The 26866-nt window shown below is 46.5% G+C and overlaps 1 protein-coding gene across 1 annotated transcript in view; it reads right to left on the reverse strand.

Annotated features, from left to right (window-relative positions):
• The window catches only part of CEP128 (centrosomal protein 128), a 757252-nt gene that overhangs the window by 65395 nt on the left and 664991 nt on the right, over positions 1–26866 (reverse strand). Inside the window, exons 20-21 of the mRNA XM_086937589.1 lie at positions 15138–15215; positions 1228–1341 (exon numbers count right to left, since the gene is read on the reverse strand). Coding sequence (XP_086793715.1) covers positions 1228–1341; positions 15138–15215 — 192 coding nt within the window. The remainder of the gene's footprint in view (positions 1–1227; positions 1342–15137; positions 15216–26866) is intronic.

Consider the following 26866-nt stretch of genomic DNA (forward strand, 5'->3'; position numbering starts at 1 on the left):
TGTGTGATCACATGAGCATCTTTGTGGGATACATAAATGAAAAAACACCTTTCCTGTTGCACTAGGAGTCATGATGATGGCATTGTGGATTACAACATGGAGAATATGACAACACGTACTAATAGCACACGTGTCATTACAACGAGGGTAATTCTACGCATAGTCATTCACCACAACCTACCATTACAACGCATACTTTTACAACGAATATGCCTTTGCCACCCATGCCATTACAACGCAAAGGCATGAGTGGTAAAGGTATACTCTTGGTAAAAGGTTCTACCCTAATTTAGTACCCCTGCACGACCCCCCAAGCCCCAATCCTTTCCCTACCCTAAAACACTACCCTGCACGACCCCCGACCCTACCCTAAACCCTAAAACTCTACCCTGCACGACACCCCGTTCCCCAGTCCTCTCCCTACCCTACAACACTATCCTGCACGACCCCCGCCACTACCCTAAATCCTAAAACATTACCCTGCACGACCCTTCCCCAACCCCCCAGTCCTCTCTCCACCCAAAAACACTACAATGGACGACCCCCGACCCTACCCTAAACCCTACAACACTACCCTGCACGACACCCCGACCCCAGTCCTCTCCCTACCCTAAAACACTACAGTGCATGACCCTCTCCCAACCCTAAAACACTATCCGGCATGACCCCACAACCCTACCCTAAACCCTAAAACAGTACCCTGCATGACACACACCCCGACCCACTTTTACCCTAAAAAGTAACCCCCCCCCCCAGGCCCAATCCCCCTTACCTCTCTCTCCTCGTGGTTCATGGTTCCCTCTGGTCGTCTGAGGGGGGGTGGACGTCGCTGTGAGGAAATGGAAGAGCCTTTATTTCCTCACAACGACGTGGATTGCCTATTTTTTTTTTTACAAGGTATGTGCTTTTACCACACATACCTTTACAACGAAATTCGTTGTAAAGGCATGCATGGTAAAAGCACATGATTTGTAAAAAATGCGTGGTATGACTACGGGTTGTTACAACGCACGCCTGGTAATGCTTGTGTTGTAATGCTATGCAGGGAAACCGCAGTGTTGTAATGGCTGTTTCACCAACAGGGAGCATAATCTTTTCAAAAGTAATACCCCATTTCATAAATATGACCCAAAATGTGTCAGGAGAGATGAACAGGAGCCAACAGCATGCGATTATCAGATCATACCAGAGGAAGATGCACAAGCGTCTGTGCAAGGAGATGCTTACTCTGTACTCCTGAATCCTGCGCTTTGAATCTTCTAGCTGTTGCTGCAGAGAGCTCACAATCTCCCTGTACTTGGAGTACCTCTCCTCAATGATCTCCCTCTGCTGCTGTGATTCCTGGAAACCAAATAAACAAGATTAGATGATAGGAAGTAACAGCTGGAGGAGGCGAGGCAGAAAAGCAGCACTGCCAGGTTGGGAGGAGCGAACACAGAGGCTACAGGCATTGGCATTTTCTTGCTTTGAACCATAAAGAAGGGCATCGTATCCACAAGCCTTCCTCTACGTGCACCCCAAAGAACTGTAGGTTCATTCTTTCCTGAATTCAAAGTGATTTAACCCTTCGTGAGACCAGTGTTGTGAAACCCTGTGTCTGCTGTTCAGAGTTACTAGTGGCAAACACTCTGGTTTGTTGCATCTACTTAAGAGCACAAGACACTCCCTGGTGATTGTTGTACAAAGCTCTGGAGACAAAGTCGGTGTGCAAGTGACACTACATATATATTATATCATAGAGGTACAGAGTGGCATGTAAGAGTTCCTTGGTTTCATCCACAGTCTTAGCAATGTAATTTGATTTCCACTTTATCCTTCAATGAGATATAATCAATTAGGTACTATACCTATGCCTACTGAGAAGTCTAAGAACCTGAGGTCCTGCTAGACTGTCAGCTCTCCCTAGAACTCCAGGCCAATCGTGTGGTATCAAAGTGTTCCTGGCTGATCAGAACATTAAGGAAAAGGTTTCCTTTCATTCCCCTTGCAGCACGAAAACAAGTGGCTCTGGCACGAGTCATGCCTAGATTCGACCACTGTAATGGCCTATATTTGGATACCAACAAGAGGACCCAAGCTAAACTACAGCCAGTGCAGAATGCACTGGTGTGACTCACCTTGGACATTCCTAAACGATAGTCAGTGACCAAGGGAAAACTGACCTTCACTGGCTCCCTACAAAAAACGTATTATGTTCAAGGACGTCCACTTAGTGCACAAGGCCCTCTATCAAATAATAATCCACATTTGTAAAGCGCGAACCATCACCCGTTAGGGTCTCTAGGCGCTGGGGGCCGTCGGGAAGATTAAGCAAGCTATTGCCCAGAGTCACATGGTGCTGGGCTAATCTGCCGCCGGCCCCGGGGATCGAACCGTGATCCCCAGATTCCGGAGTCAGTCACCCTGGCCACGGCGTCACACCTCTCCCTAGGGATATGTTTCATAGCTACGCCCCTATTAGAAATCTTCACTCAGCTCCCCTTAATCTGGTGACAGTGCCCGGATTTCAGCAGAAGAAATGGGGAGTTAGAGCCTTCTCAGTCGCATGAGCGAGACTGTGGAACTCACTGCCAAGTCACTTGACCAGTATTAGATCTCATTCCCCATTTAACAAGGAATTGAAGACCTGGCTTTTCATGCTATAGGCTATCTTTTGGAGTTTGCGTATTACATTCTCGTTGGTGGACTACTGGACCCTTATAATTGTGACTATAGCGCACTGACGCTTTTGGGCATTTGTTGCTGTAGGAGGCTGGCTTAGTATATGGTGCACACCTATTTAAGTGAAGCAGCCTGCACTAATCAAGACAACCCTTTTGGTTATTTTAGTAGTCGTAGACAACCTTAGAAAGCTCTCTAAGTGGCAGCTATGGAGAATAGCCTTCAGGCTTAGTCCTGAAGGAGTGTTAAGAAGCTTGTTTTACCAGTACTAATCATGTAGTTTAGGTTAAAAGAAAAAGAACCACACAGTGAAGTTATAAAAATAGTAATTTATTATACACACTCACTAACACATTGGTATATCTCCTACCCGGAGATAAAAAAACAATACACACAATATTTCAAAAGGAGAACAGGTAAATAGCACAAATACATAGTGGTCTCCAGGGGGAGACCAAATCCATACTAATATAATAAAGAGAGAGCCCAAACCTTTGAGGCGGGTAATCTCAGGAACCACAACACCAATCACAACACCCAATACAGCGTTGGAAAGGGCAGTTGCAGCAGAAGGACATAGGCTTTGCAGACACCCACCATATACATTTAAAAGGTAAAAGAACTGTGCCAGCAAAGTAGTCCCTTGTGGGCGTGTGCTGGGGGGCGTGTGGTACGTTCCGCCCTTCATGCCATGTCTCATATCGTATGCTAATCCCACTCTGCTCCCTTTAAATACCCCTGCACCCCATAATCATAACCCAACCTTACTCCTTAAAATACCCCAACACCCTTAAACACTAACCCATCTAAACCCTATAAATATACCCTGTACCCCCAAACATATCCCTAAATCCTAAAAATACCCCTGTACCCCAAAATCAGCCCTGAACCCTATAAATACCCCTGTACCTCAAAACCCAAACCTACCTCTGAACCCTAAAAATAACCCTGTACCCCAAAACTCAAACCTAGCCCTGAACCGTAAAAATACACTGTGCCCCCAAACCTACTCATGAACCCTAAAATACCCCTGTACCCCAAACCCCAAACCTACCCCTGAACCCTAAAATACCCCTGTACCCCAAAACCCAAACCTAGTCCTGAACCCTAAAAATACCCCTGTACCCCAAAACGGAAACCTAGCCCTGAAACCTTGAAATACCCCTGTACCCCAAAATCCAAACCTACCCCTGAACCCTAATAAATACCCCTATACCCCAAAACCCAAACCTAGCCCTCAACCCTAAAAATACCCCTGTACCCCAAAACCCATACCTATCCCTAAACCCTAAAACTACCCCTGTGGCCCATATCCCAAAACTATATCTGAACCCTTAAAATACCCAAACACCCCAAAACATATACCTTAGTACCCCAAAAAATATACCCCTATACCCATACTTACCTTATCCAAACATTAAAAAAAACATGCTTTTACCATTCATGCATTTACAACGAATTTCGTTGTAAATGTATGCGTGGTAAAATCATATAAAATGTAATGCCATGCGTTATAATGGCATTGGAAAGTCATGATACTTTCGTAATGAAAGTATGCGGAGTGATGGTATGCGGAAAGAAAGTTGCGGAATACTGGGTGTTTTCCCTCCCCCGGTAAGTACATTTGTGGCACGGCGGCCCGCATCTCCAGCAACATACGCATATTTTTTTACCACCCATTTGAAAAATGCACATGTCTCTCTCATTGATGGCCAGCACCGACATACACTTTTAGACACACCTCCCGCCACAAGTTCTAGAATTGCGAACTTTAGAGCTGGGGAGCTACGTTTGAATCTCAGCATCAGCTGAACATCCTGTGATTCCAAGCAAATCGCTTTGTCTCCCCGTGCCTACCACAAATGAATGTGTTCTTCTGTAATGTAAATTATGCTCATGCCATGTTGTCGAGTTCGGGCTATATAATATTGCAAGGAAAAATAAAGTAGGGAAACTCGAGTTCACACACTACTGAACGCGCACTCTTAAGTGCATCAGCAGTGCACTGTGAATCGGAGCGTTTCACAGGCCTGTCACAGATAAGAAATGCTATCAAAACGAAATCCTACAAAACAATATACTACTGGCCGGAAGCAATTCATACCTGGACAACGTCGGGACGGGCTGCTAGTCATATACTAATAAGGTGGAATGCAAACCGCGACCGAAGTTGAGACTTGACCCCGGAGACTAAGAAGAGCTAGGGAACCAAGAAACCGCCCAAGGTAAGTAACTAGGAACCCCACGGAGGCCGTGTGCAGACTGGAAACACACCTGCATACTCACTGTAAGTCAATGGGGAGGCTGATGTTGCAGTTTTGCAGAAGAAGGACCCTTCCCAGAGGACCCTGAAGAAACACTATGGAAGATGGAAGGTTGGAGAGTCAACCCTTCCGGGGATACCCCAGGAATCAGGATACCTACACCAAGGAAGCCGGATGCATAGATGCAAATTGACGTCAGACACCGCCACAGACCACAATGGAGTACTTCAGTGAAGATGCCACTGGCGAAGAAGGTGAAAGAGTCTGGAGGAATCCATGGGTGGATTCTAGAAGAGGAGTACCTGCAAGCAGATGGGACAGAGTCTATGCCACTCTGGAGTGACCAGGAGTCACGGAAGACCAATGACCAATAATAACAGAAGATGCAGAAGAGTGGACTGTGACATTATTGCTGCAGCAGTGAGGACCAGGCGACACTGTGGAAGACCAGGAGCCGTTCACGAGCTGTCCCATGCCAGAAGTCTAGAAACAGGGGGTCCGTGTCCGGTGGGAGCCCCAACAAGCCTTGACAGTAGCAACAGACATAGAAAACCAAGAAGGTGCAATGTCGAGAGCATCAAGGTCCAAGGGACTCACCAAGTACAGGAGAGTCAGTAGAGGCCCTGAGCAAGCATGGGAGCCCACTGGAGCCAAAGAAGACCCTCAAGAGGACCCACAGGCCGAAGGCACAGGAGTCGCAAGAGGACCTCGAGCAGCTCACCAAAGATGCAGGCCCACGGTGCAGAGGATAATGTGAGGACGAGATAAGGTTAGGATGAAGATCTTGGCAGGGAGAGATGCTGGGGGCTGGAGCTTCTTAGAGTCAGAAGATCTCTAGAGAAGAGAGTCATCAAGCCCTGCCAACGGCAAGTTGTCGCGGTGCACAGGGGTGCTGTTCCAACGAGGGATACTAGCCTCAAACCCAGTGAGAAGACAATGCAAGCCTTGTGGGAGTTGCAGAACCACCACCTGTGTTGCTGGGCCTTTTCGAAGTTCGGAGGACGCCAGGAGCAGCAGGCCGGTCAGTTTAGTTGCGGTGCCTGCAGATGCAGTGGAGTGACTCTTTCACTCCAATGGAGATTCCTTTAGTGTCGTTGATGCCCACATGCCTGGAGAAGAAGCTGGATGAAGCATAGGCACAGACGACACAGAAGACTTTCAGGACGACGAGATCAGGAGAAGCAGGAGTCTTCCAAGATGCAGTCTCGGTTGCCAAAGCGAAGTCCAATGAAGTCCAAAGTGCCCAGATGGTAGAAGTAGAAGTGGTTTTAGATCTGAATCTTGTTCCACGATGACTCTGAAGAGCCACTGACAGGTTAGCCCTTAGGTACCCAAATAAAAGGGTTGGGACGATTCAGGAGTCCCTCCCAGAGGAGGGGCTGGACAGAGTGGAGGATACTCCCCTGTCCTTTGTACAGTTTTCCGCCAGAGCGGGAGAAAACTGCTCCCTAAACTGGTTTCAACTGGAGTATGCAAGGAGGGCACCAAATGTGCCCTTCAAGGCAGTCTTGTGGCGCTGGCAAGCGCCCCCACCCCAGCCCAATACACTAAGTCCTGTCTGGGAGGTGGTCACACCTCCATGTGGCAGGAAACCTATTGTTCTACCTTCCACTGCAGGAGCTTGCCTCAGCAGCAGGAGGGTAGAATCGGGCCTGAAGTTGGCAGCAGCACTAGCTTGCTGTTAGACTCGGAAAGGCTGGTACCGGGACTACAGGGGGGTCCTAGGAGAGCCTCCCCCAGTACATGGGATTCTGCATCCAATACTGGAATGATTGTTGGGGTAGGATACTACCATGTTTGATACTAAAGATGGCCTATTTTGGCGTAGCCAATATATAGTTAGACATCTTGTACTTGACTTGATGTCCACTATATGTATAAAATGGCGGACTGCACTTACAATGCCTAGAGAGTCGACTCCTGGGTTTTAAGGTGGTGCCGTGCTCATGCAGGGCAGCCTCACACTTATAACCAAGCACCCTGAAAATGTATATCTGTTGTGAGTTGTGTTTACTCTAGCTCACACAGGCTGCAATGGCAAGCCTGTAGTCAAATTTTGAGTGGTCTCTTTTGGGTGGCATAATACATGCTGCAGCCCATGGGAGGTCCCTTGTGTACCTATGCCCTGGGTACCTTAGTACCATATACTAGGGACATAGAAGGCTACACCAGTAGCCAATTAGGAAGGTACCAAAGTAGTTACCATTGTCAAATTAGGGAGAAAACAGAGTGACTGGGGTCGTAATTAGCAGTCAGGTTAGTTCAAAACACACTAACACCAGGCAAAAAGTGTGGGTAACCATGCTAGAAGGATCATACCTTCCTACAGTTGCACTCTACAAATCAAATCAAATAAAATCAAAGTTGTTCTATGGGTAGCTTACCATCTGTTTCCTGCTCTGGTAAATTAAAACAGCATGCCCTTAAACTAGAACAATGTGGCACTATGGACTGCCTGGACACAAAAAGACAGTAAAAGGATAGCAATAGAACGTATGTGTGGGTGTGTAGGGGGGGGGAGGGGCGTCCGATGCTCAATCATTTCAATGAAAACAAGGTAATTTAATTTTAAAGCAAATTGCAATTTATTCCTACCAACCAAAAAAAACACAAGCAATGGCATTTGTCTGCAAGCCTTTTGGCTTGGTCAATGCTTATTTTGTCATTATTTTTGTAAACCTTGAAGAAACGGCTGTGCGGTCATCAATAAAAAAAAAAAGTTTGGCTAAAGCTAAAAATGTGTTTTTTTGTCTGAAAAAACACACATTGCCATAGCAGTCCATAGCACAGGAGGGAACTACTTTGATTGTGGATGTGCTCATTGAGAAAGGGTCGAAAACCATCACTAACAGTAAAGTTAGCCAATGGCTCAAGTGGACTTACCCACTTTTCCCATGCTGTATGCTGTATTCTGTGGAAGTAAAATGTTACAATCCCAAACTAATGTGTAAAGAGGGCTGGGTGAAGCCTCTTTTGGCATATTACACATACTGTTTAGTGAAATATAATTTGAGTAAATTCGAAAGGTCTTTGCTAACGCCCGACTGAAAAACTGCGGAGAGCAGGAGGGCAACCTGGACTCCTCCCTCTCGATGACCAGACAAGTCAACGCCGTCTCATCATCATGTTTCAACATCCTACGCATGCTCCGAAAGATCTTCCCATGGATCCCCACCGAAACCAGGAAGACGGTCACACAGGCACTCGTCACCAGCCGACTGGACTACGGAAACACCCTCTACACCGGAACCACAGCCAAACTGCAGAAAAGACTCCAACGCATCCAGAACGCCTCCGCACAACTCATCCTGGACATCCCCCGACACAGCCACATCTCCGGACACCTGAGAGACCTGCACTGGCTCCCCATCAGCAAGAGAATCACGTTCCGACTCCCCACCCACGCACACAAGGCCCTTCACGACCTGGGCCCCAGGTACCTCCACAACCGCCTGACCTTCTACACTCCCACCCGTCAGCTACGATCGACCAGCCACGCCCTTGCCGCCGTTCCACGCCTCCGAAGAGCCACCATGGGAGGTAGATCCTTCTCCTACCTGGCAGCCAAGACTTAGAACTCCCTCCCCATCCACCTCTGTCTTACCCAAGACCACCTCGCCTTCAGGAAGCAGCTCAAGACCTGGCTCTTCGAGCAGTAGCGGACCCCTCTCCCCCAAGCGCCTTGAGACCCTCCGGGTGAGAGGCGCGCTATACAAATTTCTTGATTGATTGATTGAAGCATCAAAATACCAAGCATTCTGTGATCTGGACAGCCATGGCAATTCCAAACAGCGTTCAGGTGCAGTTCTTGATCCCACCACTAGAAATCGCTAAAGCTTTTACCTCCAATGAGGATGATAGTTTCAGCAAGTAACAATACTACTTACTTGAAGTATACTTGTTGCCTCTCCAAAGTATGTGATATATGCGTTAACAAAATCCATAAAGCTATGTCTAAAAAAAGATTTTCAAAAACGTGAAACAACACAGTCACTGTGCACATTCAAATATGCTCCAACCTGATTTACCAATTAGCTTCTGACTAAAACAGTGCTTAATTTGAGCCAGTGGTTTCTGGTACTCGCCACCAGCACTTAGTTGTCAACACCATCACTTATGACCGTGCACCACATTGTGGTACTGTTTGTCTAGTTTAGAGATGAGCAAAACATTTCGGGCCGTATTATTTAAGTGCCCTGGGAGCTCGACGGGAGTTTGCACCAGCTTTGCGTGCCCCTGGGGCACTCTGGTATTATCAAAGGGGCTGCAGACGCTTGTGTGGCCTCTTCTGTAATACCGATAGCGCTGGCGCACTTAAAGCACCAGACTATCTTCAGAGGGTGTTTCCTCATTTGTATTGAAGCGTGGCACCTTGCAAATGAGGGAATCCCTTTACGTCTGTGCGATTTTAAAGACGCGGCGCAAACGAGCTCTCCTGAGGCGCACTGACAGTGCATCCCTGATGTGAGCCCTCTGGAGGGGGGAATGGGGGCCCCAAGGACCCCCACAAACATCGCCTTGCAGGCGGGTGCAGTCACTCACTGCACCTGCCTGCAAGGGGATCTCTAATCCCCTTTAAAAGTGCAGCGCGTTGCCACCTGCACTGGGAAAACCCAGAGCGCCTTCATAGGAGCTGCTCAATCAATTTTTCTCAGTAAGTTTGTGGCTGCCCTGGGGGCAGCGCATTCATGGCAATAGTGCACATTTTTAGATCGAGCCTAGGCAGCGCGCATGCGCTGTCTCCAAGACCTGTTGTTATCTCCTCTATTGGCGTTTGGCATGCCCATGAATTGCCATTTGTTCGTTGTTGTGCCATTTAGAAATACAGGATTTTTATTGGTGCATTTGGTCTGATTCTCCCGCCTTTGCTGCTTGGGTCACGCCCAGGTGATTTCTCTCAGACATTGTTTGCTTGCGTTGGCCATTCCAATACGTCCGCTGTTCCTCCTGGTCATCATGATCTATCTTTTTATTTTGTAGGCTATCAACATCGTTTTAGGCTTCCAGGCTTTTCACGTAGCAATGCTCTGTTCAGCACCTGCAAAGTGGCAATTTCTGCCCGGTAGCTGTTGAACTATGCCAATACCTCTAACTCAAAAAAATGCAAGCCCTCTTGCATTTCTAATGCTTGTTATTTTTTGTGCTGGGCGCACCTTTTTGAAGGTGTGCCCGGTGCAAATAATGAATATGCACCTTTAGTGTAATACGGCCCCAGTTGTTTATTAATTCAGTGCATATTAAAAATGACTAATACCTGCCCTCAAAGCCCTTCTTATATCTTTGCGGGCCAGGAGTCCGGGCCGGACTTGACTGGCCATAGAGGACACTGGGTGCTTTCCCAGTGAGTCGGAAGGGTGGGGGCCCGTTTCCGAGAGGTGGGGGCTAGTTTTGTTACTGGGGGCCGGTTTTGCAGAAGTGCTGCAATTTCCACCCCCTGTACAAAAGCGTCAGCAGTGCTAAGGTGGCCAGCAGTGATTCTCACTAGCACCTCCCTCCCCCTGAATTGTCAGGCCTGGTTTGTGTTCCCAGGCTGGCCCTGCCAGGAGTAGTCTTAATTGCCATGACTTGTAGGAGTGTGATGATTAGTTCTGTTGTTACTGTAAATGGCAGTTCTGGAAGGGGCAATGGGTAGTGGAGGTTGCATTGGGCTCCTGGCAAGTTCCCTGGCACTTACTATTTTACAAATTAAGCACTGAACAAATATAATTTTGACTTGCTTATACATTTTTAGAAAATCATCCACTTCGGCACAGAGAGCAAACGGTCGAACAGCTCAGTGATCGACGGGTGTGTGCAGGGGTAGACTTGCCAACAGGCCCCTCCAGGCTGCACATTCTCCCATCCACTGCTTTATATGGTCAGGCACTTATAGACTCCAAGTAACTACACTTTTTGCATTGGATTGGAGGCATGCCTGCACTTTTCATCGTAACTGGAACATGTCCACAGGCAGAGTACCTGTAGGTGTCCCCGATTTCCACGTATTATTCAGTGGGGTCAACAGAGGTCAAAAGGTCAGGAATCACTTCATGAATCATGAAACATCATGCAGACCTCCTGCACCAACGCTGATTGGCCACATGGGTACCGTTCAGTGTTACCTCTCAACATGAGCGTCGCTGCAAACTTTTATGCAGCTTGCAATATTATGATATCTTGCAGACAAGTTGGGGGGGGGGGGGGGGGGGGGGGGGGTTGGCTGAGCGCCCCAGAATGAGGAATGAACTTTGGAACGGCTAAAAATAAAAAAATGATGCCTTTATCAAAATCTTCCCCAGAAGCCCCTGAGGATGATGAACTGCTGGAAGGGAGTCTGTGAACCTTGTTCTGCATATGGCGCTGCCAGGACGCTGCTCCAAACTGGGCTCGTGTTGTTTTCTTTGACAGCTCACAACATCATCCAAGGAAACGCCGAGGTTCTGCCAGCTTTGCTGTAAGCTTCTCACCCCGTGCAGACACTAAGGACTTTATCACAGGAGGGCTGCTCGACAGAGACGTCATGTGAACTCTTAGTGTAAATGGGCAGGAGTGGATGCCAAAACACAATAACTCGGCGTCAGCTGTTGTGGTTTCTTTTGGCACCGATCGCCTTCGGATGCAAGTGGAAACAAGAAAAACACAGATATGCAGTATCTTAAACAGCTGCCTGGCACCGCCAGACCCCCCCACCTCCTCTACCCGGAGCGCACGAGACATAGGGTGACCTTAAATGGTGCCTGTGCAGGTCCAAAGTGGAACATAAACCTGCTGATCCTAACAGTATGCTGTGTACTATTCTTCATGTGTTCTGCAGTTAGCTCAAGGATTTAGTTTGCAGTTTAAGGGCCAATAGGACACGTGCTCCTTGCAGGCCTTGAACATTTCAACTATTCTCGTACACTTGGTTCTTGAAAAATGCAAAGATCTTAGGGTACTCTACATTTAGATCCAATATAGATTGATGACCTGGAGAACAATCTATTTACAAGGAACAGGACCGCTGTGTGAGCAAAAGGGACACAACACTGGTGATGAGATGCGGCATTACAGCTTCTTGTTCTGGGCACACCCATAAGTTTGTTTTCTAAGAGGGCTAGGTTAAAGTCTAGTCATATGTTCTTGTGGTTTCTCTATAAGGTGTGATACACCTTCAGACAATACATGTATTTGTTGGACTTCTTTGTATATATTCTTCCATGATGTTGTATATGTATAGTGAATATTGTGTAAATACTGATTTTAGCTTTTTTATACTTCGAGCCTTGAAAAAGTCTCCACGAGACGAAACACGTGTCGGCAGGACAAGCTGGAAATATTTTTAATGTTTATGAAATAAAGATTTGAAGTCTAACTCTTGGTCTGGATCCGTATTTTGGAAGTCCAATTCCTATCAATGAACTTTAATCTTGAAACTTGTGATTGATGACAATAATCATTTGGATCATTACATATTTTGTGAGAGTGCTTGACAATGCCTGTTTTCTCTTTGGTACTTAATATTAGCAAAAACATTTTTTGCTAATTCAACACTCCTGGTGGTGGGTGTTTGACAGGACAACAGAGCACCTTACATAAAGAATTGTATATAATTGACATTACACGTATACGTGCTTAGAGAATTGTATTGCTTATATGTGCGGACGTTTTCTCATCTTGAGAAACACTACCACCACACTCCCATATTGCATATGTGACAAAGACATGCCACTGACTGTCCACTCCCTTGCTGACCATCCTCCAAATGACCAGTTGACAAAGACCATATTAATGAAAAGATAAAGACAAGAAATGCTCTTAATCCAATGAGACCTGAAGTACTTCCTATAAGCAGGTGGAAATGTGACAAAAGTTAAGGGTTATACGTGGTCTCTGAAGCCACACAGTCATTTAAAGGCAATAGCTTGCCTGCTTTTCACAGATTTGACCACTGTGGACATATCCATTTTTATAAAACAATTTCTCCATCTTCAAAGGGTGGAACATCTCACTTATGAGCTCAAGGTAGAGTTGAGCGAAACACACCATGTCCTCCAATTTTTTTAACCCACCCCTTTTCAACACATTGGTGTCTGTCTTTAGGATATCGGGCGACAAGCTAGCATGGCACAAACAGGATATTTCACAAGTAATCCTAATGATAGCTATTTGCCACTTCTAAATAGTGAGAGTGGGTTTCTGTTTCTGAAACCGGTATTTTATGCAATTTTCAGAATCTAAAGTAGGGATTTTACCTAAAGTCTACAGAGACTTGTTAGGGTAGCAGTACTGGGTGTATGATAATACACAAGCAAATGTTGTTGAATCAATCAAATGTGGCAACAAAAATTGCTCAGGAAAGTGGATGTGCCCGCAACTTCTAAATCACAATAAAGTAGCTCTTCAGTGGCACTGTTCTCAAACACTTCTCCATGGAGTAGCAGATGTTAAAGTTTCCAACACAAAGTGGACTCATTCATCAACACCAGAAATTGACTGACTTTTGAGAAGACTGGGTTTGGTCTTAAAGACTGAAGGATTGAAGAAGTGTTAGACGTGTCATTAGGGAGCCTCACAGGTGACTAACTGCTTCGTCCCTTCTCATATCTTCAAAGGCCACCTGCACCTCAGAAAAGTTCTCATTAGGTTATACCACATTGCTCAACAAAGCATAATGATAATAAGAATTCTAAACGATCATTCAGTTCTGTCACCAGGCTATTGCAACTATCAAAGCTAGGCTGGGCGTGCATCTGGATGGGTGAGAAATAAGCAAGTAAGCTCACTTGACCAGTTTCCACAACTGCCTGACACACGTCTCCAAACGCATGAAGGAAAACTGCCTGAAGCTCAACATGGGCAAGACAAAGGTACTGATTTTCTGAAACAAAACCTCCCAAAGGGACACATCCTTTTGGCCCTTAAAACTCAGACCTACTCCTACCAGCACTAACCACGCTAGGAACTTAGGCATCATTCTGGACAATAAGCTAACCATGATGACTCAGGTCAACTCCGTCTCCTCCTCCTTCATCCTCTGCATGCTTCGTAAGATATTCAAATGGCTACCCCAGAGCTCAAGATGCACCGTTGTCAGGGCCCTCATTTCCAGCCAAATGGACTACAGCAACAGTCTTTACGCAGAGATCACAGCTCATCTCTTCCGATGACTACAGACCATAAAGAATGCCATAGCCAGACTTGTCCTGGATCTCCCTAGACAAACCAACATCACCCCCTACCTCAGGGAACTCAACTGGCTCCTCGTAGAGAAAATTTGCCAGTTCAAGCTCCTGATCCATGCATACAAGATCCTCAACAACTGTGGACCCGCCAACTTGAACCCACCTGAACTAACATCAGCCAACGACCAGACATCTCTGTGTCCCTTGCTCTAATCCTCACCCATCCGGACCGACGTAGCAAATGCTGCAGTTGCTTCTTCTCCTACCTAGAGGTGAAGACATGAAATTAGCTACACTTTCTTCTACGAACCGTCCCATCTCTTCCAGAGTTTCGAAAGTCACTGAAAACCTGGCTATTAGGCTAATCGACTGGACCCCGCCAGCACCAAGATACCCTTATGGGTGACAAGAAGCACTCGACAAATCTACTGATAGCTTGATTAACTAATGAGGAGGAGGCTGTATGAATGTGATGGCTAGTGATCAGGGATTAAAACCTTTAAACTTCGGCCTGAGAGATAGCCCTGGCAGATTAGAAATAATTATATGAAAAGGAAGGGTCTCATGTTTTACTGCTTCACTAAAGTACACAATAGGGGAGACAACAAAGTGTTCTGCGCGTCAGCTGCAATGCCTCAATAGGCTGAAACGGTCAAGATACTCACTGTTGTGCTGTTTTGTTTTCAACTCAAATAGTTGCTACAATATCCTTTAATGTCACTTTTCATTCATTTATTGATGCATTTACAATACTATACAAAGCTCAGCACAGTGCACCTTTTGATGTGTGACACCATCTAAAGATGGAAGCAATTATTAAGGTAAGAAAATACAAATAACTTAGATCAGGTGGTGATGTGGAGACTGGGGTGCCCAATAATTAGGGATGACTTTTTCAGATATGAACCCAAGAAGGTATGTGAGTACCTGCTATTTCTCTTATTTTGCAGCATTTGGGGATAAATGGATCCGACACCTGAATCGGACTGTGACAAATGTTTAACATGTAAAAGAAATAATGTAAATAATGCGCTGTATTATGTATTCTACAGAAAAAGCCCATCCAACTCACACCAAGGCCTTTTACATCTTCCAATAGGCTCAGCTTCTCAGGGACAGACTCCAGATGGTCTAATGCGACTCGGGTGCTCTGTAGGTAAAAAGAAAACAAAAGTACAACAGTGTAAGAAAACATATCTGTATGATATAGGTGAAATAAGGTTGAGAAATAAATGGGGCTTTTTCCCACATAATAAATCAGCAACTGTGATAATATTGAGATGAAAAAGTAAAACGGTGCACTGTATCTCTTGTCTGGATACTCAAGGACATTGGCCAAAATTGTTAGGCCGGACATTTTTGGCTCTGTTTTACCAAACGTTCTGCCCTCAATCATCCTATTTTTGCTGACATTGTTTTGCTGACCTTAGGACTCTGCACACCTTACCACTGATAATTTTTGGTAAAGTGTTTGTGGTCTCTCCTTTAAACATGTTAAAATTGCCTTCCACCCCACTGGCACATTTAATGTAATTTTATATCCCTAGCAAAGTGGTACTACATGTATTGAGGGTCTGTAAATTAAATGTTACTAGTGTGCCTCTAGCGCTTATTGTGCAACCCACTTAAGCAGCCTATTACACATGTCTCAGGCCCACATTGCAGCCTGTGCGTGCTGTTTTAAACTGCCATTCCGACCTGGCAAAATAAACCTTTTGCCAGGCCTAAACCTTAATTTTTAGGTTTCGCCCGGCGTCCGCTGCGCAGCAGCGCTCGCGCAGGCGAAAACTTTTGTGAAGAGTATGGTGCCTTTGTCACGCCTCTCACTTCCATTGGCTAGCTCCATAAATGGAGGCTAGCCATTGGAAGTGAGATCTGTCTGTCATCGTTCGTGGCGATTAGTGGGCGTTCCGGCGATGTTTTTCTCATCCCTCCCCTTTGCGATCGTCATGCGGTGGTGGGCAGTTGTTTATTTATTTATTTTTTCAAGTTTTGTTTTCGCCATTTTAAAAGTGTCGTTTTCAGGGGTTGGTTGCGCGATGTCCCGCTCTCTGTTCCCGCCCCCCCCCCTCCTGCTGTCCGTGTGCCAGTTCCTGCCCCCCCTCCTGCTGTTCGTGTGCCCGTTCCCGCCCCCCCCCCCGCTGTCCGTTCCCGCCCCCCCTCCCGCTGTCCGTGCTCCGTGTGACTGCTATTGTCGGCGGTTACTTCCCTGGCTGTTCGTTTGTTTGGAGATTGCATTAGTGCTGTACTCTTAATTCCATCTCAGGGACAGCATAGGTCTATGTTCGTTTATTTACGTTCTTTTTTCGGAATCTGTGTTTCTGAAGTTATTAGCCTTTCCTGTACTCTTCCCCCGCCCTTGTGCTCCGCCTGGCGGCCGGGTTTTGCTCCGCCGTCCGGCCGGGCACAGCCAGCCACTCTTCCCCCGCCCTTGTTCCAACCTTCAGTGACTTATCCATTCCTGCACTAGGAGAAGGAAAGACAAGAAATAAAGGGACACACTTCACTCTAATTTGGAACCCGAACACTCCTTTCCTTCAGTCTGGCCTCTGCCCATCATTCTTCACAACATACAAGGTCTCAGGCTATTTCTGAAGGGGACAGAGGAACATTCAACGTGAAACAGACAGCGCTGCACATCACGCAGACAACATCACTGCTGCACTGTTGCACTGCACTGAGTCATTTTCACTGCAGTACTCGGGCAGTGTGATCCTAACAGCAGCACTGCACATTAACCCTCAGAACTCTACGGGGTAACACGGTGCAGCTCTACACAGAGCATGCAAGCTCGTGGGCCAGATTCCGGCGGGATGCTATCGATTTTTGGAGCAAAAAAATGCTTTTCTTTAGGCTGTCTCCCGCCTGAACAGCATGTGTTTCAATAGAAGTGAAAGGGGTAAATCCATGCTCCCGATTGTGTTTTTAGACTCTCCCACCTCCCTCCTCTAAAATGTTGGCCTGTATGCACAGAGTGGCTGTCACTGTAGAAATGCACATGGTGGCACTGACTCAGTGCAGCACTGCAGACTATGCCCTCACTGCATCACTCGACAGGGATCTCACTGCAGCATTAGAGAGACCTCACTGCAGCACTGTAGAGCCTGGCCCTCACTGCAGGGCTGAACAGCGTCCCTCCAGTATACCAAGACACCCTCACAGCAGCACTGCACAGAGTGACAGTCATTGTTACTGCACTGGAGAGGCCTCACTGCAGAACTGTAGAGTCTGACCCTCACTGCAGGGCTGCACATCGTCCCTCGAGTATACCAAGACACCCTCACCGTAGCACTGCACAGAGTGACAGTCATTGTTACTGCACTGGAGAGACCTCACTGCAGAACTGTAGAGCCTGACCCTCACTGCAGGGCTGAACAGCATCCCTCCAGTATACCAAGACACCCCCACAGCAGCACTGCACAGAGGGACCGCCATTATTACTGCACTGGAGAGACCTCACTGTAGAGCGGACCCTCACTGCAGGGCTGCACAGAACAGCCCTCTGTGCAGTACTACATAAAGAAGCACTTAATGGAGAAATGCACAGAATAATCCTCATTACCACACTACAAACAGTACCCCCCTCAGCAGCACTGCACCAGAGGGCAACACTGCAAGGTGATAATCATTACATCACTGCCCAAACCGACTCTAATTACAGCACTGCACACTGTGGCCTCCTCTGCAGCACTGCACACTGTGGCCTCCTCTGCAGCACTGCACACTGTGGCCTCCTCTGCAGCACTGCACACTGTCTCCTCCTCTGCAGCACTGCACACTGTGGCCTCCTCTGCAGCACTGCACACTGTCTCCTCCTCTGCAACACTGCACACTGTGGCCTCCTCTGCAGCACTGCACACTGTCTTCTCCTCTGCAGCATTGCACACTGTGGCCTCCTCTGCAGCACTGCATATTCACCCTCCCTGCAGAAATGTGTGTGTGTGGCTGGCTCTGGGTGTGTGTGTGTGGCTGGCTCTGGGTGTGAGTGTGTGGCTAGCTCTGGGTGTGTTTGTGTGGCTCTGGGTGTGTGTGTTAGTAATTGCTGTCTGCTGAGCTCGTCCGTAGGGTACAATAGGTCTCACATTTGTGAGGGATTAAGCTAATGGCAATGTAAATGACAATGCCATTTATTTATCTGTTTTCAAAACCAACACATAAATACAAATTTTGTCATTTACAATGCCAATAGCTCAACATTTTTCCAAAGGCGAAACCATTGCATTGTAAATGCTTGTTAATACATGTAAGTTACATCTAGGGTAGGCTCTACACAGCCTAGAGGACAGGGTGCTATGTATTCAAAAACTAGGATATGGACTTTTACGTTTTTACAAGTCCTGGTAGTGAAAAACTCTTAAAATCATTTTCACTACTGAAAGGCCTGATTTTTCCATAAAATGAGCAGGTAGGAAAGACAAGTTTGGTGTTTGAAGAACTGTAATTTAAACCCGCTTTAATGGATTTGAATTCACAATTCTGAAAATGCCAGTTTTAGAAAGTGCACATTTTCTTGGTGCCTGCAGTCTGTATCCTGGGTCACATGACTATGTGCAGCTGGCAGTTGGTGTTTGTGTATTGCTCCCAGACAGTGAAACAAAGGGGGACTAGGTGTTGTCAGCAAGGGCCATCTCTGTCAGGATGATGGGGTGGATCTGTCACCTACGACACTTGCCCACCAAAAAGACTCTGACTCAGCACACTCACAAAGGGTTTCACACCAGTATTTTGTGCCCACGGACAAGCTGGGGCCAAGTCAGGGAGGAAGGGAAATCCAGACAACTCTGTAGGGGAGGGCTCTTGAACATTCTCCTACTTCAAAGTGGGCACCAGGTATAAATAGTGGACCCTCAGACCCAACTCTCCAGATGATCTATGGACCTGTGGGGTCTGCCAGGAAGAAACACTGCCCTGCTGTGAAGTCTGCTCTGCTGACTTACCTGCTGCCCAATGACTGCTTTGCTGCCCAAGGCATGCTGTTCCTGCACCAAGACTCTTCTGCTGCTGAGAGATGCCATGCTGACTCCAGTCTGCCAGGACCCTAAGGAATCTCTAAGGGTCAGTCGGCTGCCCCCCTTTTCAAGTCACAGGGATATAACAGGCTTCTTTGGCACAACTCCTCAAATCTCAATGCTGTGCGATGTAGCTCGTCATCGAATCCGGCCCAGTGCAATGCAGCTCGTCTTTGATGGTGATGCATTCCAGTGCAAGCCCTTGCAAACCATGCTGGGTTCGTCGATATCACAGGACCTTCCATTGCAAGTTCCATCAACAGCTCGTTGACTCTGCCACATTGCCGGCCCACACAGCACGAAGCAAGGACTCTGCATCCCAAGTCCCAGGCCACAAGGTACTTTCCAGCAGACTGAACTCAGTCCTGTATCCGGGCGGTGTTTCATCACAGTCAGTCTGAACTTGTGACTTGGACCTAATGTCTTGCAGCCAGTTAACCATGGTTGGCGCTTTTTGCTTCCTAATGCTTTATTTTTTATAAAACTTAAGTTAAGCTTGAGTGCCTTAGTGCCAACCTACCAGAGGGTTGAGCAGAGGTTAAATTGGAGTTTGCTTGTGTTTCACCCGGACAAGCATTGGGGCTGCTGATTGAGTAGGGTTCCACCCCCCTCAACTAGTTACCCAATTTCCTACATCAATCTACACGCGGTCTTCATTTTACTACTCGTTACCCCCTGCGCTCTAACATTTGTGAATCTGAATGTCCGATTCCCCCTTGTAAAAAAAGCACAATAAAACAGATCTGTGTGCTTGAACAAAGCATCTGCTAAATAAGGAAAGACAACCTTGTACCACCACGTTCTTTGGCTCAAAGGTACACCTAAATTCGAATGTGGTAATAGTAGGCACACTGAACTCCTGAGATGAGAATGGACACTCTGATGAATGTAGTGAGGCACATTGACCCAGAAATTCTTGATTGTAGAGGATAATGCTGTATTTGAACCATTCATGGATGAGATAGGACCACCACTAGCAAAAACGTTATACTTGCAATGTAGATATGTAGTGCTTCAGACGAATGCTAACACATGCAGATGGGGGCGGGGGGGTAAAAAGGATAATGGCCTTTGTATCCTCTGCTCCCAAAAGGCAAAGGAAGACGATGTCCATTTACTGTTTTTTTGTCCGGTCTACAAGTCACCTAGGAACCGTTAGATGAGACCCCTCTGCAATAATATGGGCGTTAGGTCATATAAAGAGGCAGAGCGTATAATCAAGTCTAATACCTAACAACTGGTAGTGTTTTGCACAAGTAGGTTTTTATTTAACGTGTACCTCATTAGAAAAAAGCTTGTCTACAAGCTGTAATGCAGTAATGGGGTCCGTAGTCTTCTCTAACCTGTATAAGTAGTATAGAATGCACTGAGTTCACTTTCTAAATGTGGTTTTTAAAGATTTTAAACTCTGTTTTTTTAATCTGGCTTTTAAATTATGGAATATAACTTTTTATTTAAATTATAAAGTGAGATCTGATTTTAACATAGTATTGTAAAATTATTGATATGGATCAATTGTTACTTGCCCCATTATATTAATTGTAACCTGTTTATGTGACTATTTGTTGGCAAAGGGCACTGTATATATTGTCTGTAAATGTTTTTTTTTCTGTACTTCCTGCTTTTATGGCTATATTAGCTAAAATAAAGTTGAAACAAACAAGAATGTAGTGAGGCACCATTACACCAAAGTTACTAAAAACAGTATTCTGTTGTTCACATAAAATCGTACTCTCATGAAAGTACTTTAGACAATGCACATATGTACGGTAACGATCTGCCAGGATACAAAACGAAGGGGCTGCAAAGAGTTCGGAAAGCATGAGGGCAGATAATTTATCGTTTCTGCAGCTCACAACCACTATCATATTACTCACAATCATTAGATGTGCTTAGGGTAAATATCCGAGTATCATTTAAAATATTGTAAGTCTCGTTTAGAGCCTCCGGCACAACAGGTGCAGGTGAGAGAGCGCAATTTGAATGAAAATTATGTCTGCATCATATTCACAAGCCTGTAGCGTAAAGTTAGCCTATGTCACTTAAGAAATGAGAAATGTATCTGTATTTACTCTAGAGTGTGTAATAGAATTAGAAAGGCCCGTATATATGGTGGGCTAATGTAGAAATGTGTGAAAATACTTAGGAACATTAGAACGTGCTAAACAGAATTCATGTATGCAATTATTAAACGGAGAAGGAGATGAAATGTAAAATGAAGAAACGTGCAGACCACCTAGCACTGTGTAAGAACGAAAGAGTACCATTGTATCTTTCATGTAACACGGATTTGATATTATTCAATGATTTGCTTATTATATATATATGTGTGTGTTAAAAGTCATACCCTATAGAAGAGTCTTGTATAATTATAGAGTGGTGTGTTCGCATGTTATTTTAAGCTAACGAAGTAAGAGTTCACAAAGTGTATTCCACTGCATATAATTTAGTGGGCTGGGAGAGATAGGGGAGAGCTTTGATCTGCACGTGCGAGCCAAGAGTCAAAAGTCTCGTTAAATTAAATTGCCAATGCTGGTCGAAGTTTTATGGCCTAGTGAGATAAGGGACGCTTGGTATTTGGGGCCCTGTTTCGAAGTGTCTGTTTCCAGGTGCGAGGGGGGTACCAATCACAAATGTAATGAATAGAGCTCTGTTTGAGGAGATAGGCTCTGTTCCGGAGGAGTCGACCGGAATGTCATGGGGGTACCAGCACGATGGAGACGGCGCCTGGGAAGCAAGGTCAACTTAACAGACGATTCAAAGAAACGAAACTATGGAAAAAACCAGAAGCAGGACCACGTGGAATGTGTACGTGGTGGGCGTCTCGAAGGGGCGTTCCACCCATATTGTGATTCTGTATTAGGGACAGCACCCCGGGGAAGAGGCAGAGCAGATGGCCTGAGGACCCTTAGAGAGCGGATGGGTAGGCAGAAAGGGTACTGCTATGCGACATAGGTTTCCATCTTAGATTAAGAGAGTTTGAACTTCTTCGGGAGTCAAACGGCTGACACCTTTTTTTAGGTAAAGAACTTGCTGAGTAGGGATGTCATCTAGCATAGAGTAGGGACAGTTTAACCTGTTTCATTCTTTTCCGTAAATGACGCTTCAGCTCCACTTTGTGTCAATGATATTCAACCTGTTGATTTTTGAATTAGTTTTGATTGTTTTCTTCTGTAGACTGAGATTTCTTAGGGAATTCATGTTCCTTCTTGTACCTGTATACCTGCTGAACCTTATATTGAGGTGCTTGTACTTGCAATTGATTTTGGTTTTATAATAAACCTTTAAACTTTTACAGTTGTAAGTGGTTCTTTAGAGTTGCGTCAGTCTATGGGGTTGATTTAACCTATGTGGGTTTGCCTTTTACTCAATGACAGTTAATAACCGATCCAAAAAGGGACAGATGAGATGGGTATCTAGATGATCAGATAAGAGATCAAAATCTCATTTCCCGCAGTTGGTAGCAGAGGATGGTTGCCTTCTTGAGGAAGGCGACCTAGGTTAGGTCTAGATTACCCCAAGGCCCCTAGTCATCGACGACCAGAAGAAGAACTACCTGCCGAAGAAGGTGTCGATGGTGCGAGAGAGAAAAAGCAGCAGAGTCGGTCGAGAGTGAGTATAAGGGTCATGCGTTGCCAGATTGCGGTGTTTTGTGTTGTACCTGTGTTGTAATGTCAAGCGGAGTTGAATGTCTGTAGTGTGAGTGTGAGACGGTTGTGAGCGCGCGCAACCGGTGAAAATCTTAAGTCCAGAGAAGGGCTTGAGTGGTTCGGGTGTATCGGACATCCAGAGTAATTGTCTACCGTTGTGAAGGGGGTCATGAGGTACCATTGATCGCCCGTAGGACCGTGATAGGGGGAATGTCAGAGTGAGTGTATGAGTAACGGACGCTGGTCGGACGTTTACTGTGTGTAAGTAACCTATCAGTTAAGGCGAGCGTCTGAACGTTAGTGAAAGACGTCTCGTCAGTTGAGGTGACAATTACAGTTAGACTGTGGACGTACAGTCAAGAAAAGTGATCGCTTGGTCGGAAGTAGTCATTTTTCGGTGTATGAATGGGACGCATGCAAGACCGGGAGACGAGCTGAGAAAGGAGGGGAGCTGCTGCAAAGGGGAAGAGTGACGTCAGAGCGAGTCGCGCTGAGATTGGCTGGTTGGTGTAGAGCCACGCTGGGATAGGCTGGTCAGCGAGAACCGCGCTAGGATAGGCTGGTCAGCGAGAACCGCGCAGAGATTGGTGGTTCGACATCGGAAAGTAAATAAGGAAGGGAATTAAGGAAATCGTAGAGTTTTGAAAATGAAGTGTTTTAAATGTCTAAGGGCGATCTTTAAGAGAGACAGAGGGAACTCATATGCGGGGGAAGAGGCCCCACCGGAGGGCACACCAGCTTATTATATGGCTGTGAATGTAGGGTTACACTCGATACTGTGGATCTCCGAGTGGAGCAAGTTAACAGAGGGAAACGAGGAACTGACGTTCCCGAGATACGGGACGTTTAGGTTAGAAGCATTGAATCAGCTGAAAGCGGTAATGCTCGCAACGAGACCTCTACCCAGACCAACACAGTTCGAAGCCCTCAATGCATGGTTCAGGGCGGCATACGATCGGAGCCTGAACAGGCGCCAAGAAAGAGTGAGACGATCGGTAAGAGCAGTGCAGGATGCTAAATGGGATGATGAGGCTAAAAAGTGGAGAGTACAGAGAATAGACGCAGACAAGCTGTACCCAATGCTAGAGGTTACGGGAGAAAAGAAACCTCCAGAAGAGGATGAGGAGAGCGAGACGGATGATAGTCTGATAGATAGGCTATTATCAGACAGACCACCTCCGTACAATACAGAAGCCGAACGTCCAGAACTACAGCAGGGGGACGGGGCTAGGAAGGGGGAATATAGACCGCTCCCCATATCAGAGTGGGAACCCAAGAAAGGTGAGGAAATACCTCAACCTAGTCCAGTACAGAGAGTAGTAGGAAGATTCGTGGTACAGAAGGTGCCAGAAACGGAGTGTGCAAGGTCGTATCAACTGCTGGACGCTCTACAAGTACCTGTTACCATAGGCCCTGTAGTGTCCATCTACAACCCAGAGAGAGCACAGGAGGAGGAACAGGCACGTTGGAACAGGGAAAGAGCAGAGATGGAAAGTAGGAACAATACGATTAATTCCCAAAGGCAGTTGCTAGGACCAAGGGGTCGGAGTACCCCATTGGAGACAGAAACGGATCCCTTAATAGAGCGGGGGGGTCAGAGAGGACAGATGGATTTGAGGGGACCAAAACCGAAATCCTTTAAAGAGTTAAGAGAGTACTTGAAGGAATGGAATGCTGCTGTAGAGACACAGAATAAAAGAATAGAAACGGAAGCCGAATGGAGAGGCCAAGATAACAGGATCCTCTCTCACTGCGGGGCTGGCGAAAGCAGTCCGGAGTGGGAGGGAGGGAGTCAAGAAAGTAGAAGAGATACTTGCCGTATCATCAGTGGCAATGGACAGATGTGTGAAGACAAGAGCGCAGGATGTGGGGGGGTGCCTCGCCACAGCCTTAGTGAGGGAGAACGAAGAACACAGGAGTACCGAAATAGTTACAGGTGCACTCACCATGCACCGGGCGAAAATGTGCAACATTGGAGTCACAGGAGTATGGGGAGTCGCGAGAGGTCTCACCATGTGTCCGGTGATCACGGACGGGATCGCGGAAACATGGAGAGCTGTGAGGGACCTTATCGTTTACTGAGTGACACCAGACAGCAAGCGACTTGCGGTGATCTAGAACGTAACGGGGGATCCTATCTTGCATCTAGAGAGTCAGAGCCGAAGAGTCAGAACGGAGTGGTGGGAAATAGGACATTGTTTCACCATACACCTAGGGAAGATGGAAAAGCTTGGGATTTAGAAAGGTGGGAACAAAGTGAATCAAGGAGGACTCCTCATAGCTCACCTGTGCCTAGACGTAGGACTCGGAGTTGGGACGAGAGGGATGTGAACGGACCACCTAGGGGTGAGATACTGAGAGCTGAGGTAAAGGCAAAAAGACTCGATGTAATCAGTCTAAAATCAGATCTAGAGGAAATAATAGACGGCACACTGCCAATGGAAAGGATTGACCTTTACGAACAAGATGATGTACTGTTTATGGCAAAGGATGTTACTCGGAAGGCGAGGTCAGTCCATGAAAAACTATCTGAGTTGGCAACCAGGTATATGATAGACTTATCAAGAACTAAAGCCTTACAAGGTAACCATAGGCTGAATTGCACAGATCAGGACCTAGATGAACGGAGGACGATTGGGCTGAAAATACACATAAAGGAACTGATCCTGGGTATAAGAACGTGGAGGGATTTGGATAAATGGGAGGAAAGATGGTCCAAGAGGGGAACCGTCAGGAGGAGTACAATTGGGATGTCCCCAGAGGGAGGGCCACCGCGGATGGAAGCTTTCCCTTTGCGAGAAATCGCGAATGGAAACTACGTGCATGTGCCCTGGAGTAGGGGGGATTTAGCGGCATTTACTAATTCCTTCCCTAAGCTAAGGAAAAATCCCGTAGAGTGGTACAAACAGGTAGAGAGGTTCGTGAAGATCTCTAAAGTGCTGTGGGTTGATTTGAACACCCTGTTTGACATTGTAGTACCAGGGGATTTGTGGACGGCATGTAAGCTCAGTGTTGAATGGCCCATCTGTGAACCGGATAGGGATGCCCTGACGAATGGGCCGTCAGAGAAAGTCATGGAGAAGTACGAGAGGGTAATGGCATGGTTGAAAGAGAAAGTGCCGTTACAGGACATAGATTGGGTTAAAATAGATCGAACCACCCAGGAACCTAAAGAGACCGTTCACGAGTATTATGAGAGATTGTTGAAAGCATTCAAACAGTACAGTGGGTTGGACGTAATGGATCCTAAAGACATAGGACACTTTGTGTCAAAATTCGTTCTAGGGTTGAGACCTGACATTAGCTTAATGATTCAACAGCATTTGATTTGTTGGCAAAACAAACCCTTAGATGAAATCCTGAGGTATGCAAGGTACTGCAGCGATGAAATAGACTCGAAAGCAAAGAAACTTAAGGAGAAGCTGATGTTGGTACAGATGCAGTCAGCTGGAAAGGGTGGACAGCGACAACAGGGAACCGGAACTCTAGGGAAAAAGCAGAATAATCAAAGTAAAGACGATGAGGAAAGGCAGAGACCTAGGGTAGATATCGCGACACTGAAAAAGACGACGAGGTGCCACCAGTGTAACGAGGTGGGACATTGGAAACGCGAGTGTCCCTATAATGTCGAGACGGGGGAATTAGAACCGGAGGAGGACGATGTTCAGAACAGTCTGGTGAAGGGAACAGCGATACCGAAGGGAAAGTTTATCAAAGGGGGGACTCAGACTCCTCAAGCTCAGTTCCCTCAACCGCCTCGTATTGCAAATGGAGGGAAAACCTATAGACAACTGCCACTGTTCGTAGGGGGAGAGGAATGCTACTACGTTGATCCCCTTACGGGACAACGAGTGAATAGAGAAGAAGACTGTACCCTAGGAGCAGCCCTGGAGGTAGACCAGAGAGGGCCATATGTGGAGGCTGAGGTGGCAGGATGTCCTACGACCTTTTTGGTGGACACGGGGGCCACTCGATCCACTCTAAGATCGGCGGTGGTCCCAGGTCTGCCAATGTCGGGAGAGACGATCCAGGTGGTAGGCGTCGCAAATAGGAGAATGACAAATCCTCTGACAGAACCAGTGTCGGTGAAAATAGGGAAATACAGTGATGAGCACCAGTTTGTGATTTGTGATTCCAGTCCT

The sequence above is a fragment of the Lissotriton vulgaris genome, chromosome 9 (genome assembly GCF_964263255.1).
Source record: "Lissotriton vulgaris chromosome 9, aLisVul1.2, whole genome shotgun sequence".
NCBI classification, from domain to species: domain Eukaryota; kingdom Metazoa; phylum Chordata; class Amphibia; order Caudata; family Salamandridae; genus Lissotriton; species Lissotriton vulgaris.